This window comes from Dermochelys coriacea, chromosome 1 (genome assembly GCF_009764565.3).
Source record: "Dermochelys coriacea isolate rDerCor1 chromosome 1, rDerCor1.pri.v4, whole genome shotgun sequence".
Classification (NCBI taxonomy): Eukaryota; Metazoa; Chordata; order Testudines; family Dermochelyidae; genus Dermochelys; species Dermochelys coriacea.
The window spans coordinates 340,101,526-340,117,516 of record NC_050068.2 but is presented as its reverse complement, the minus strand read 5'-3'; the positions used below and the strand labels follow the sequence as shown (position 1 = coordinate 340,117,516).

Here is a 15,991-nt window from a genome sequence, read left to right as displayed (position 1 = left end):
TTACTATAGCAAATCAATGTGGTTATTTTTTTCTTTTCAATTGCCATTACTGATTTAGCATTAAATTTATATCATCATGCATCAATAAAGAGTTAAAGTATGTGTATCCTAAAAAAAAAAAGAAGATAGTGTCTCTAGATCAATACATTGGTTTCACTAAACAGCATCAATCAGAATAAATAAAACCCTACTGGTTGTAAGACACAGACACCTCAATACAAGTGAGAGAAAAATGACAAAAATCTTAAAATAGCCCTGAAGCAACTTACATACATCTGAAACTTATCATCAAACCATCACCAAAAACACGGAGAAAAAAATAAAGCAAGCTCTCCTAATGTTAATGTGTACTGAACATGATGCAGATTATCACACAGAATATTTTAGAGAAGGCTTTTTATTTTTCAACTTGCCAGAGGAAGACCACATTTCAATTTCTAATAGTCAGTGCCAAAATTACACTATTAACAGGAGCACTTACTTTGTCATACTTGGCAAATATCTCAGCTCGTTCTTGGGCAAGTTTGATAGCAGCATCCTGCTCGGCATCTGAATCTGTTCAGGATTAAAATAAAAAGTAACTGAGATTTGCTCTCTCTAATCGAGAATTGTTGAAAAATAATTAGAGAATAAATCTTATCACATAGAGACATTAGGTCTCAGGAGTACCAAAATAAATATAGTGAAATGAAATCTGGTGGTATAACCTGAAAAGTAACAATCTGAACACTGTTCAAGATCAATAAAATTGTGCACTGTTCCAACTGCTGAACAGATGTAACTTCAACTCTCAAACCTGCAATCTAACAACATATTTTATTTCTATACCATTATGAGAAACAGAAGAGCTAAAGCTTCTTGCAATAAAATTCATTAGGAACTTCTGAGATACCACTACTGAGTTTTTGTGATTTTCACAATTTTCACTAACCATAGTGCTTCATTCATTGATTTTCTCTCTTTTTTAAAATTACATCCATTATGATTTGAGATATTACAACGCTATCTTATGTGGAAAAGGGTTAGCATGCCAATGCTGAAGTATTTTCTCTAACCTTTCCAGAAGATGGATGTTTAAATCTTGAAAATAACTGGAAGACTGAAAGCCTCAGGGCTACAACTTCCATATGCGCCTTAACCTTAAGAACTCAGATATTGCAAGTAATGCTACAATACAGGTTATTACCACTTCTAAAAAAAAATCTAAAATTAACAGTGTACGAGTAATTCCCAAGATTCATAGAGTTGCAGGATTAGAATAAACCAGAACTATTAAAGTAGCAGCACTTGAATTAACTCTTAGGACACGGGCTATTCCCAAGGAAGCAGTGAAGGAAGAGACAGGTCAGGAACTGAAGCTAGGGCAAGAAAGAGCTAGTGCAGCGGGAACAGCATGACACATCAGGATGGTAAGTCTGACACATGCGAGAAGATGGAGGCTTCCAGCCAACTGAAGTAACATTTCAGTGTAGCACTGGTGTCAGAACATTAGCCCTTGTCTATACAACAAGTTTAGGTTGAATTTAGCAGCATTAGGTTGATTAAACCCTGCACCTGTTCAGACAACCAAGCCTGTTTTGTCAACTTAAAGGGCTCTTAAAATTGATTTCTGTACTCCTCCCCAGCGAGGGGAGTAGCACTAAAATCAACCTCGCTGAGTCGAATTTGGGGTAGCGTGGACGCAATTCAACAGTATTCGCCTCCGGGAGCTATCCCAGAGTGCTCCATTGTGACCACTCTGGACAGCACTCTCAACTCAGATACACTGGCCAGGTAGACGGAAAAGTTCCGGGAACTTTTGAATTTCATTTCCTGTTTGGCCAGAGTGGTGAGCTGATCAGCATAGGTGACCATGGAGTCCAAGAATCACAAAAGAGCTCCATCATGGACCGAATGGGAGGTACTGGATCTGATCGCTGTATGGGGAGAAGAATCCGTGCAGGCAGAACTCTGTTCCAAAAGATGAAATGCCAATATTTTTGCCAAAATCTCCAAGGGCATGATGGTCAGAGCTACAAACAGGGACACACAGCAGTGCCACGTGAAAGTTAAGGAGCTGAGGCAAGCCCACCAAAAAACAAAGAATGCTAAAAGGGTCGCTCTGGGTTAGAGCCCCAAACATGCTGCATCTATGATGAGCTGCATACAATTCTAGGGGGAGCCCCTATCACTTCCCCACCACTGTCCGTGGATACCTGTAAGGGGGGGAGTCTCACGCAACAGAGATGAGAAAGATGAGGAGGAGGAGGTGGTTAAGGATAGCGCACAGCAGGCAAGCGGAGAATTCCTTCTCCCTGGCAGCCAGAAACTGTTCATCACCCTGGAGCCAATATCCTCCCAACCCTCCCAAGGCGGGCTCCCGGACCATGAAGCCAGAGAAGGCACAATATTATATATTGTAAATATAATACATTAAAAGCAAGCGTGTTTAATGATTAAATTTGCCCTGAAGACTTGAGATGCATTTGTGGCCAGCATAGCTACTAGAAAAGTCTGTTAACGTGTCGGGGGATGGAGCAGAAATCCTCCAGGGACATCTCCATGAAGCTCTCCTGGAGGTACTCTCTGTGTTAGCCTCAGGAGAGCGATATCATTCATGGTCACTTGGTTAAAATACAGGAAATTTGTTTAAGGGGACATTCAGAGGTGCCCATTCCTGCTGATGTTTGTCTTTGGCTGAAAAGAAATCATCCCCACTGTTAGCCAAATGGTGGGGGGAGGCCCGTTCACTCAGATGTTCGTATTTGGCTGACGGGGATCTTCCCTGATACTAACCACGCATTGGGGAGGGAGGAGGGTGTGTGAAGAGATCATCCCAGAGAATTGGGGTGGGAGGGGTTGGGTTGTGCTGCACATTCACCCTAAAACCACAGCCCCTCCTTTTAAATGGCCACTCAATACAAGAGGCAAAATGCAACCTTGTACCAAAAGCACGTGCTATATCATGTGAATCTCTTGATTCAGTGTGAAACAGTCTTTCCTTTGTTCTCTAAAATGTATCTTTTTAAATACTACTCTCCTTTTTTTCCCTCCCGCAACTGAAAATTTTCTACGCTCCCCCTATCATCTCCATCCCAGAGGCTAGCGCAGATTAGAAGGCAAAAAAAACCACACTCGCGATGAAATGTTCTCAGAGCTCACGCAATCCTCCAGCACTGAAAGAGCTCAGCAGAATGCATGGCGGCAAACAATGGCAGAGTCCAGGAAAGCATTAAATGAACGCAATGAGAGGAGGGAGGAGCGCAATGAGAGGAGAAAGGATGCAATGCTAAGTCTAATGGGGGAGCAAACAGACATGCTCAGGCATCTTGTGGATCTGCAGGAATCCACAGAAGCACAGACCTCCGCTGCAGCCCTTGTATAGCCACTTGCCCTCCTCCCCAAGTTCCATACCCTCCTCACCCAGATGCCCAAGAACGCGTGGGAGGAAAGGGGGAGAAGGGGAGGAAGCTACCGGCACCCAGCCACTCCATCCCAGAGGATTGCCCAAGCAACAGAAGGCTGGCATTCAAGAAGTTTTGAACTGTAGTGTGGCCTTGTCCTTCCCGCCTCCCATCATCCACCACCCCACCCGGTGCTTCCTTCCTCACCCACCCCTCCCGAGCTACCTTGTGAGATTTCCCCCTATTTGTGTGATGAATTAATAAAGAATGCATGATTTTGAAACAATGACTTTATTGCCTCTGAAAGTGGTAATTGAAGGGGGAGGTTGGTTGGCTTACAGGGAAGTAGAGTCAACCAAGGGGGTGGGTTTTCATCAAGGAGAAGCAAACAGAACTGTCACACCATAGCCTGGCCAGTCATGAAACTGGTTTTCAAAGCTTCTCTGATGCACAGGGCGCCCAGGTGTGATCTTCTAATCGCCCTGGTGTCTAGCTGTGTGTAATTGGCCGCTAGGCGATTTGCCTCAACCTTCCACCCCACCATAAACGTCTCCCCCTTTCTCTCACAGATATTGTGGAGCACACAGCAAGCAGTAATAACAATAGGAATATTGGTTTCGCTGAGGTGTAACCTAGTCAGTAAACTGCACCAGCAATCTTTTAAATGTCCAAATGCAAATTCTACCACCATTCTGCACTTGCTCAGTCTATAGTTGAACTGCTCCTTACTACTGTCCAGGGTGTCCGTGTATGGTTTCATGAGCCATCGCATTAAGGAGTAGGCTGGGTCCCCAAGGATAACTATAGGCATTTCAGTATCCCCAACAGTAATTTTCTGGTCTGGGAAGTAAGTTCCTTCCTGCAGCTGTTCAAACAGATCAGAGTTCCTGAAGATGTGAGCGTCATGCACCTTTCCCGGCCATCCCACATTGGTGTCGATGAAATGTCCCTTGTGATCCACCAGTGCTTGCAGCACCATTGAAAAGTACCCCTTGCTGTTTACGTACTGGCTGCCAAGGTGGTCGGGTCCCAAGATAGGGATATGTATTCCATTTATCACCCCACCTCAGTTAGGGAACCCCATTGCAGCAAAGCCATCCACTATGATCTGCACATTTCCCAGAGTCACTACCCTTGATAGCAGCAGCTCAGTGATTGCATTGGCTACTTGGATCACAACAGCCCACAGAGTAGATTTACCCACTCCGAATTGAATCCAAACTGACCGGTAGCTGTCTGGCATTGCAAGCTTCCAGAGGGCTATCGCCACCCACTTCTCAACTGTAAGGGCTGCTCTCATCTTGGTATTCTTGCGGTTCAGGGCAGGGGAAAGGAAGTCACAAAGTTCCATGAAAGTGCCCTTATGCATGTGAAAGTTTCGCAGCTACTGGGAATTATCCCAGACCAGCAACACTATGCGGTTCCACAAGTCTGTGCTTGTTTCCCTGGCCCAGAGTCAGCATTCCACTTCATGAGCCTGCCCCTATTGCCACCATGATGTCCATATTGCCAGGGCCCGTGCTTTGAGAGAAGTGTGTGTCCATGTCCTCATCACTGTCGTGATCGCGCTGTCGTCCCCTCCTCGCCTGCTTTTGCAGGTTTCTGCACATACTGCAGGATAATGTGCAAGGTGTTTGCAATGCTCACAACAGCAGCAGCGAACTGAGTGGGCTCCATGCTTGCCATAGTACAACATCTGCAGGAGAGCAGAGTTGCAACAGAAGCGGTGGATGATCACGACAGTTAGCAGTCCTACTGCACCGTCTGCTGACAGCAGTATGGCATCTGTATGGAAAAAAGGCACGAAACGATTGTCTGCCGTTGATTTCACGGAGGGAGGGGCGACTGATGACTTGTACCCAAAACCACCCGCGACAATGTTTTTGCCCCATCAGGCATTGGGAGCTCAACCCAGAATTCAAATGGGCAGCGGAGACTGCAGGAACTGTGGGATAGTTATCCACAGTGCAACGCTCCGAAAGTCGATGCTGGCCACAGTAGCGAGGACACACTCCACCGACTTAATGCACTTAGTGTGGACATACACAATTGACTGTATAAAATCAAATTTCTAAAAACTGACTTCTATAAGATCAACCTAATTTCGTAGTGTAGCCACACCCTTAGAAAGGATCTTGTTGACTGAGAGAAGAGAGTAGAAAATAAAATGAGAGAATGAACAACTCGACTAGCTTATCTGGCTCCAATCACAAAGTAAAAAGTAAACTCAACCCTTAGTTTTCCAGTGGTAAAGGAGGCATGTAAGATGAAAGAAAGTTAAGATATCTTACCAAGCAACATTTGACAACGATCAAGTAACTAATTCAAAAACGGTTGTGGCATCAGAATTAATGAAGGAAACCATCTTCCACCAATGGAAGATTTTCATTTTTTTTTTTTTTTAATAGCAATAAATTTTGAAAAAACACTGTCAAAAAAGATTTGGTATTAAAGAATACATTCATTTCAAAACTCTATTTTCATTCACCATTTAGTCCTTGAAGTGGGCATCCTTGTAGTGTATGATTTCTCTAGAAAGGGAACACTCCAAAAGTATATGCCATGAAAAATGGTAAATTTTAAGGGATTCTATATTATATATATATTCTGTAATCACTCTCACAGATCTTGGGCGACAGGCCAGTCCTTGCTTACAGACAGCACCCCAAACTGAAGCAAATACACACCAGCAACCACACACCACACAACAGAACCACTAACCCAGGAACCTATCCTTGCAACAAAGCCCGTTGCCAACTCTGTCCACATATCTATTCAGGGGACACCATCATAGGGCCTAATCACATTAGCCACACTATCAGAGGCTCGTTCACCTGTGCATCTACCAATGTGATATATGCCATCATGTGCCAGCAATGCCCCTCTGCCATGTACATTGGTCAAACTGGACAGTCTATGTAAAAGAATAAATGGACACAAATCAGACGTCAAGAATTATAACATTCAAAAACCACTTGCCGAACACTTCAATCTCTGCGGTCACTCGATTACAGACCTGAAAGTGGCTATCCTTCAACAAAAAAACTTCAAAAACAGACTCCAACGAGAGACTGCTGAATTGGAATTAATTTGCAAACTGGATACAATTAATTTAGGCTTGAATGGAGACTGGGAATGGATGAGTCATTACACAAAGTAAAACTATTTCCCCATATTGTTTCTCCCCCCCACCCCACCCCCCACTGTTCCTCAGATGTTCTTGTTAACTGCTGTAAATAGCCTACCTTGCTTGTCACCATGAAAGGTTTTCCTCCTTCCCCCCCCCCCTCCTGCTGGTAATAGCTCATCTTAAGTGATCACTCTCCTTACAGTGTGTATGATGAAATCCATTGTTTCATGTTCTCTGTGTGTGTATATAAATCTCCCCACTGTATTTTCCACCAAATGCATCCGATGAAGTGAGCTGTAGCTCATGAAAGCTTATGCTCAAATAAATTTGTTAGTCTCTAAGGTGCCACAAGTTCTCCTTTTCTTTTTGCGAATACAGATTAACACGGCTGCTACTCTGAAACCAGTACTTGTACAGTAACTTCTCACTTAATGTTGTAGTTATGTTTCTGAAAAATGCTACTTTAAGTTTAAATTTTTACAGCATCCCAGCCTTAGAAGACAAAATCTTGTTTGGCAGACAACTGTAAAGATGTAGAACCCTGCTTTCACTCCTGAAACTCTAGAAATGCATTTCTAAACAGGATCAAGACATGAATTCTGCATTTTGGGGAGCAGAGCTATGTCCCTATTTAAATGAACCTTCCCTTACCGAGGGCAGAAGTACCAAAACTTCATGCTGCTGTGGGATGTTTTTCCACAGCCTCCCCACATCTTCCAACACTATATTCCATTCCCTTTATTATATCTCTCCTCCTTTCCTTCATTGCTGAAAGCAAAGGAGTACTTGTGGCACCTTAGAGACTAACAAATTTATTTGAGCATAAGCTTTCGTGAGCATATGCTCAAATAAATTTGCTAGTCTCTAAGGTGCCACAAGTACTCCTTTTCTTTTTGCGAATACAGACTAACACGGCTGCTACTCTGAAACCGTTCCTTGCTGAAGTCATATTTCCTCATGTTATCAGGGTGATTTATAGTGTAAATTCCTCAGAGCAGGGAGCTTGTCCTTTTCAGTAAAAACAAGGAGGAGTCCTTGTGGCACCTTAGAGACTAACAAATGTATTTGGGCATAAGCTTTTGTGGGCTAAAACCCACTTCATCAGATGCCAGGAGTGGAAAATTCAATAGGCAGGTATAAATACACAGCACATGAAAAGATGCAGGTTGTCTTACCAAGTGGGGGGATGGAGAAGGTCTGTGCTAACAAGCCAATTCAATTAAGGTGGAAGTGTCCTATTCTCAACCTTATATTAAGCTATACCAAACTAATTTAATTATATATGTTAATCCATCCACACACAAAAATTGGAGAACAGCTTGCAAGGGGGACAACAGGTCATATTTTGGGAAATAAAGGACATAGCATGGTCTTCCTTATAGAAAGAGTGCTTAAATATTTCCAAGTTAGAAGTTACGTAATGGCTTATCATTGAGTCAAATCTGAAAACAGAAATCTGATAGAAAAAAGTTGTTGAAATATCTGCGCAACTCCAAAAAAAATATAATTTTACCACCTTATATCACAATGAAAAACAAAATTTACAAAATCACTTAGGTGTAGTACTGTATGGAAGATCTACAACAAAAATGATTAAAAGCATTCTAAACTTTTCTGATTTAAAATTTGCATTATTCAAAAAATCAATGATTTATTCAAAGGCCAACTGATAAGATTTCAAATGAGGTTGACAATGGGGAATTATCAACCTGAGTTGGTAAAGGGACATTATCATCAACTCATCAGGTTCCTTTGGGATCTGTTCTTATGATGCTATTCAATATTTTTATCAATTACCTGGACGAAAAGATAAATTCACTCCTAAGCAAGGTTGCATATGACCAAGATTGGCAGTGAGTGAATAATAATGAGGACAGCTCACTGACACAAAACAATCAGGGTCCCTTGGATGGCTGGATGCAATGAATCAAAACATATTTTACATAGCCTAACTCAAGAAAAGAATGCAGTCCTTACTCACAGGATATGGTATTGTATTCTGGAAAACAGTGACTTCAAAAGGGACTACAAAGTCATTGTAGTTAGCCACCAGAATATGAGCTCCTACTCCATGATGATGTCACAAAAAAGAACTAACACAATACCTGGATGTATTAACCAAGTTAACACTGAGAAGGAGTAATATATTACCCGTGTACGGCACTGGTGAGACCACTAGTGAAATACTGTGTCCATGCTTTTAAAGGGGAATTGAAAAATTGGAGACGGTAAGGGAAAAAACATTAGAAGAACTATAAGAATGATTTGTGAACATCCAGGAAAACTGGAAAACATTCCTCACAAGGAGAGACTAAAGGAACTCAATCTATTTAACTAATCAGGGAGAAGATTAATAAATGACTTATCTTTCTACGACATATTTTTAGTTCAACCGCAAAGTTGGTGAGCTACACATAGGAATCACCAATAGAAATTAATGGTCTGCATTATAGAGGACACGAACATGATCATAACAGTTCCATGTGGCCTTAAAATATATGAATGATGCTTAACAATAATGACATTTGTCATGGTCCATTGTGGTACTGAGTGGATTTTGTTTCTTTAAAGATTTTTTTTTTTTAAACCCACAGGTAAAAACACATGAAAAACAAACTTCCTGGTTAGTTAAAAGGCTCTAATCACAGCCAGTTTATAGTCATTCATGAACATATGTTTAATAGCTAAACATTGAATATGGAGGAGTGGTGGGGAGAGAACGTTCCTTTTATATTAGCAGGGAAAACACTCAGAATGACACTTAGAAATAAAGCAGCTCATCTTGTACATTTGACTTTTCCACATTGGTGTGCTACTTTAAAATTAAAACCAAAAGCTAACCTTAAGTAATAAAGGTTGAAAAAGATATGTTTATACTTCACGTTAGAGAAATATACTGGCAGGCTTCAAAGATTAAGTCCCCTATTTATCCACAGAACAAGAACAGTACTGATACCACCAGTGCAGGTTTCTAATGTACCAATGTGCCTCCAACCTGACCTGAAGAAACCCAAAACTTCCAAGCCCGTTTAATACTTGACCTCTCTTCTGAGGCTGGCAACAAAGGTGCCAATTGTGCTAGTATTTTTAGATGTGTTCACTTGTCCAAAAAAAACTGGACTCCAACTGCAAACTAACTTCATACAGAGCACTAGAAAGTAGCAGCTCTCTTATTTGCAGCTCATCTTCTATTTTTAAATTAACCAAAGGGAAAGTAAGGCCTGCTGAACTGGGTAGGTGTGGACTGGCCTCAGAATTAGGGTTGCCAACTGTCTAATCATATAAACCCAAACACCATTGCCCCGCCCACCCATCCTTCCCCGAGGCCCTGCCCCTGTCCCTTCTCCAAGGCCTCGCCTCACTCACTCCATCCCCCCTCCCTCCATCACTCACTCTCCCCCACCCTCACTCACTTGCTGAGGCACAGGGATGGAGCACAGTCCGGGCTGGGGCCGAGGGTTCAAGTACAGGAGGGGGTGAGGCGTGCAGGCTCTGGGAGGGAGTTTGGGTGCAGGATGGGGCAGGGAGTTGGGGAGCAGGAAAGGTGAGGGCTCCAGCAGCGGCGCAGTGGGGCTAAGGCAGGCTCCCTGGCTGCTCTGGCCCTGTGCCACTCCAGGAAGCAGCCAGGAAGCCTGCCTTAGCCCCGCTGCAGGAGGCACCACCCTTTCCTGCAGGCACCGACCCCTGCAGCTCCCACTGGCTGCAGTTCCCCAGCCAATGGGAGCTACGGAGTCACGTGCTGCCCCCGCCCACCCCCAGTGCCCAAGACCTCTTGCTTCCCGCACACACCCCAGGGGCCACAGGGAGCCTGCCTTCGCCCCGCTGCAATGCCAGACTTTTAGCACCTAAAATTTCCTGGTTTGGCTCCTGTAGTCTCTGAGAGATAGAGCCTGATTCCTGGAGACTCCCAGCGAAACCAGGAGGGTTGGCAACTCTAATCGGAACAGGTATAATCAGCAGTATAACTGCTTCCTCCTCTGCTATCTGAGCAACATTTAGCACAGACAACTTATTTTGCTCCCTGTTCCCCCACTTGGGGGCGTAGGACTATCCTCTTGTTTCAGGAAGAGTTAGAATACCTTCTGAAAACAGGAAGTAGGATTGGACACCCTGATGAAGCAAGCTGATGATGTAAGGCAAAACATTACATAGCCTTATTCAAGAGATGTAGGCAACACATTTTGAGGCCTAAATAGATCTTCTGTAAAAGGAAAGCAAATGAGTTTCGGATGCCAGCATCACTCACAAGTGACAAAGCCACAAGTGAGTTATGGCAGTCATCCCAAATGAATATCAATAAAACTTCCATGACAACCAGGTTTGCTGCACGTGTCATATTTTAAATGAAAACAATATTTTAGAAGAGGTTTTAAAAACATTTAGACTCTTGTATCTCTCCACCTGTTAGGGAGTCCAGCATATTGGAGGAGGAAAACAAACTGAAAACTTCCAATTTAAGATACTGTGATGTTGGACCCCATAATGCTTTATGGAAATATGCTTATGAATCTATATGACATAACTGGAATATATTTTATGCTACATATGCCATGTAACATATCTCTGCAAAGCTTATGAGCTACTGAATATAGTCATCCTATTTGTAAGTACGTATCACTTTTGTATTTGAAGTTATGAATATTGGCTGTGTACTTATTTGATTTTAAGTCGCCTCAGTAAGGCATTTGGTCAGCTTCTTAATAAAGGAATTTGCAAGTTAAGTGCCCAATCAAGAAACACTTAACAGACAATGGAACCTTGGAAGACTCCAATCCACATAAGAATTCTACCCAAGGACGTTCAAGGTAGCATGTGAACAATGGCTGCCATCTGTAAAGTCTTGAGTTATGCATGGACACTTGACTTGCCCATGTGATTCCCAAAACTCCATCTTGTAGCTAGGTTTCTGCATAGGAGAAAGGAAGGGGTCTCCACCCACAAGAGAAAATCTATTTAAGCCACTGGGAGACCCCTCCATTTTGTCTTCAGCTGGCTCAAGAGACAGCCTCTCCACCCACAAAGGATACCTGAAAGAAACTGGAACAAAGGACAGTAACTCCAGAGGTGTGAGTGATTGCTGGACCCAGACTAGGAGGAGACTAGTCTGTAAAAGAAGCTTACTGGAATATCTCTGAGGGTGAGATTTCATCTCTAATCACTTTCTTACTGGTTTCAGAGTAGCAGCCGTGTTAGTCTGTATTCACAAAAAGAAAAGAAGTACTTGTGGCACCTTAGAGACTAACAAATTTATTAGACCATAAGCTTTCGTGAGCTACAGCTCACTTCATCGGATGCATTTGGTGGAAAAAACAGAGGAGAGATTTATATACACACACACAGAGAACATGAAACAATGGGTTTATCATACACACTGTAAGGAGAGTGATCACTTAAGATAAGCCATCACCAACAGCGGGGGGGGGGGGAGGAGGAAAACCTTTCATGGTGACAAGCAGGTAGGCTAATTCCAGCAGTTAACAAGAATATCAGAGGAACAGTGGGGGGTGGGGTGGGAGGGAGAAATACCATGGGGAAATAGTTTTACTTTGTGTAATGACTCATCCATTCCCAGTCTCTATTCAAGCCTAAGTTAATTGTATCCAGTTTGCAAATTAATTCCAATTCAGCAGTCTCTCGTTGGAGTCTGTTTTTGAAGCTTTTTTGTTGAAGGATAGCCACTCTTAGGTCTGTGATCGAGTGACCAGAGAGATTGAAGTGTTCTCCAACTGGTTTTTGAATGTCATAATTCTTGACGTCTGATTTGTGTCCATTCATTCTTTTACGTAGAGACTGTCCAGTTTGGCCAATGTACATGGCAGAGGGGCATTGCTGGCACATGATGGCATATATCACATTGGTAGATGCGCAGGTGAACGAGCCTCTGATAGTGTGGCTGAGGTGATTAGGCCCTATGATGGTATCCCCTGAATAGATATGTGGACAGAGTTGGCAACGGGCTTTGTTGCAAGGATAGGTTCCTGGGTTAGTGGTTCTGTTGTGTGGTGTGTGGTTGCTGGTGAGTATTTGCTTCAGATTGGGGGGCTGTCTGTAAGCAAGGACTGGTCTGTCTCCCAAGATCTGAGAGAGCGATGGCTCGTCCTTCAGGATAGGTTGTAGATCCTTGATGATGCGTTGGAGAGGTTTTAGTTGGGGGCTGAAGGTGATGGCTAGTGGCGTTCTGTTGTTTTCTTTGTTGGGCCTGTCCTGTAGTAGGTGACTTCTGGGTACTCTTCTGGCTCTGTCAATCTGTTTCTTCACTTCAGCAGGTGGGTATTGTAGTTGTAGGAATGCATGATAGAGATCTTGTAGGTGTTTGTCTCTGTCTGAGGGGTTGGAGCAAATGCGGTTATATCGTAGCGCTTGGCTGTAGGCAATGGATCGAGTGGTATGATCTGGATGAAAGCTAGAGGCATGTAGGTAGGAATAGCAGTCAGTAGGTTTCCGATATAGGGTGGTGTTTCCACAGCCTCAGAAACAACTCTGACATCATAATCAAAAAGGCTGACAAAGGAGGTGCTGTCGTCATCATGAATAGGTCGGAGTATGAACAAGAGGCTACTAGGCAGCTCTCCAACACCACTTTCTACAAGCCATTACCCTCTGATCCCACTGAGAGTTACCAAAAGAAACTACAGCATTTGCTCAAGAAACTCCCTGAAAAAGCACAAGAACAAATCCGCACAGACACACCCCTGGAGCCCCAACCTGGGATATTCTATCTGCTACCCAAGATCCATAAACCTGGAAATCCTGGATGCCCCATCATCTCAGGCATTGGCACCCTGACAGTAGGATTGTCTGGCTATGTAGACTCCCTCCTCAGGCCCTTCGTTACCAGCACTCCCAGCTATCTTCGAGACACCACCGATTTCCTGAGGAAACTACAGTCCATTGGTGATCTTCCTAAAAACACCATCCTAGCCACTATGGATGTAGAAGCCCTCTACACCAACATTCCACACAAAGATGGACTACAAGCCGTCAGGAACAGTATCCCAGATACTGTCACGGCTAACCTGGTGGCAGAACTTTGTGACTTTGTCCTGACCCATAACTATTTCACATTTGGTGACAATGTATACCTTCAAATCAGCGGCACTGCGATGGGTACCCGCATGGCCCCACAGTATGCCAACATTTTTATGGCTGACTTAGAACAACGCTTCCTCAGCTCTCGTCCCCTAATGCCCCTACTCTACTCGCGCTACATTGATGACATCTTCATCATCTGGACCCATGGAAAAGAAGCTCTTGAGGAATTCCACCATGATTTCAACAATTTCCATCCCACCATGAACCTCAGCCTAGACCAGTCCACACAAGAGATCCACTTCCTGGACACTACGGTGCTAATAAGCGATGGTCACATAAACACCACCCTATATCGGAAACCTACTGACCGCTATTCCTACCTACATGCCTCTAGCTTTCATCCAGATCATACCACTCGATCCATTGCCTACAGCCAAGCGCTACGATATAACCGCATTTGCTCCAACCCCTCAGACAGAGACAAACACCTACAAGATCTCTATCATGCATTCCTACAACTACAATACCCACCTGCTGAAGTGAAGAAACAGATTGACAGAGCCAGAAGAGTACCCAGAAGTCATCTACTACAGGACAGGCCCAACAAAGAAAACAACAGAACGCCACTAGCCATCACCTTCAGCCCCCAACTAAAACCTCTCCAACGCATCATCAAGGATCTACAACCTATCCTGAAGGACGAGCCATCGCTCTCTCAGATCTTGGGAGACAGACCAGTCCTTGCTTACAGACAGCCCCCCAATCTGAAGCAAATACTCACCAGCAACCACACACCACACAACAGAACCACTAACCCAGGAACCTATCCTTGCAACAAAGCCCGTTGCCAACTCTGTCCACATATCTATTCAGGGGATACCATCATAGGGCCTAATCACCTCAGCCACACTATCAGAGGCTCGTTCACCTGCGCATCTACCAATGTGATATATGCCATCATGTGCCAGCAATGCCCCTCTGCCATGTACATTGGCCAAACTGGACAGTCTCTATGTAAAAGAATGAATGGACACAAATCAGACGTCAAGAATTATAACATTCAAAAACCAGTTGGAGAACACTTCAATCTCTCTGGTCACTCGATCACAGACCTAAGAGTGGCTATACTTCAACAAAAAAGCTTCAAAAACAGACTCCAACGAGAGACTGCTGAATTGGAATTAATTTGCAAACTGGATACAATTAACTTAGGCTTGAATAGAGACTGGGAATGGATGAGTCATTACACAAAGTAAAACTATTTCCCCATGGTATTTCTCCCTCCCACCCCACCCCCCACTGTTCCTCTGATATTCTTGTTAACTGCTGGAATTAGCCTACCTGCTTGTCACCATGAAAGGTTTTCCTCCTTTCCCCCCCCTGCTGTTGGTGATGGCTTATCTTAAGTGATCACTCTCCTTACAGTGTGTATGATAAACCCATTGTTTCATGTTCTCTGTGTGTGTGTTTATAAATCTCTCCTCTGTTTTTTCCACCAAATGCATCCGATGAAGTGAGCTGTAGCTCACGAAAGCTTATGCTCTAATAAATTTGTTAGTCTCTAAGGTGCCACAAGTACTCCTTTTCTTTTCACTTTCTTACTGTATCAGACTTAGACTTGCGTGTTTTATTTTATTTTGCCTCGTAATTAATTTTGTTCTGTCTGTCTGTCTATTACTTGGATCTACTTAAATCCTACTTTTTATATTTAATAAAATCACTTTTTAATTATTAATTAACCCAGAGTATGCATTAATACAGAAGGGGGAGGGGGAAGCTGTGCATTTCTCTCTAACAATGTTATAGAGGGCGAACAATTTATGAGTTTACCCCGTATAAACTTTATACAGGGTAAAACGGATTTGGGCTTTGGATCCCATTGGGAGCTGGGCATCTGAGTGTTGGAGACAGGAACACTTCTTAAGCTCTTTTCAGGTAAGCCTGCAGTTGTGTGGGACGTGATTCAGACCTGGGTCTCAGAGTAGCAGCCATGTTACTCTGTATTCACAAAAAAGAAAAGGAGTACTTGTGGCACCTTAGAGATTAACAAATTTATTTGAGCATAAGCTTTCGTGAGCTGTAGCTGTAGCTCACGAAAGCTTATGCTCAAATAAATTCGTTAGTCTCTAAGGTGCCACAAGTAGACCTGGGTCTGTATTTGTAGCGGGCTAGTGTGTCTGGCACAACCAAGCAGGGTTCTGAAGTCCCAAGCTGCCAGTGAAAACGGGCTTAGAGGTAGTCCCAGCACATCAGTTGCAGTTCCCAAGGGGTTTTCTGTGATCCAACCCATCACAGATACCTCTAAAACTGATATAGAATAGATTGCCTAAACATAAGAGACAAGATTTTCTTTAAAAATATATTCAAAGCAAAGACTAGAGTGACCAGATATTCAGGTTTTTGACCGGAACACGCAGTCGAAAAGAGATCTTCACACTGCTGACCA

The 15,991-nt window shown here is 43.4% G+C and overlaps 1 protein-coding gene across 5 annotated transcripts in view; it reads right to left on the bottom strand.

Moving 5' to 3' along the window:
• USP6NL (USP6 N-terminal like) overlaps positions 1-15,991 on the bottom strand; it is a 230,798-nt gene that overhangs the window by 125,659 nt on the left and 89,148 nt on the right. For all 5 annotated transcript variants that reach the window (XM_038397301.2, XM_038397294.2, XM_043498623.1 and 2 more), the window contains one exon: positions 482-555. In XM_038397301.2, the coding sequence (XP_038253229.1) occupies positions 482-555 (74 nt within the window). The remainder of the gene's footprint in view (positions 1-481; positions 556-15,991) is intronic.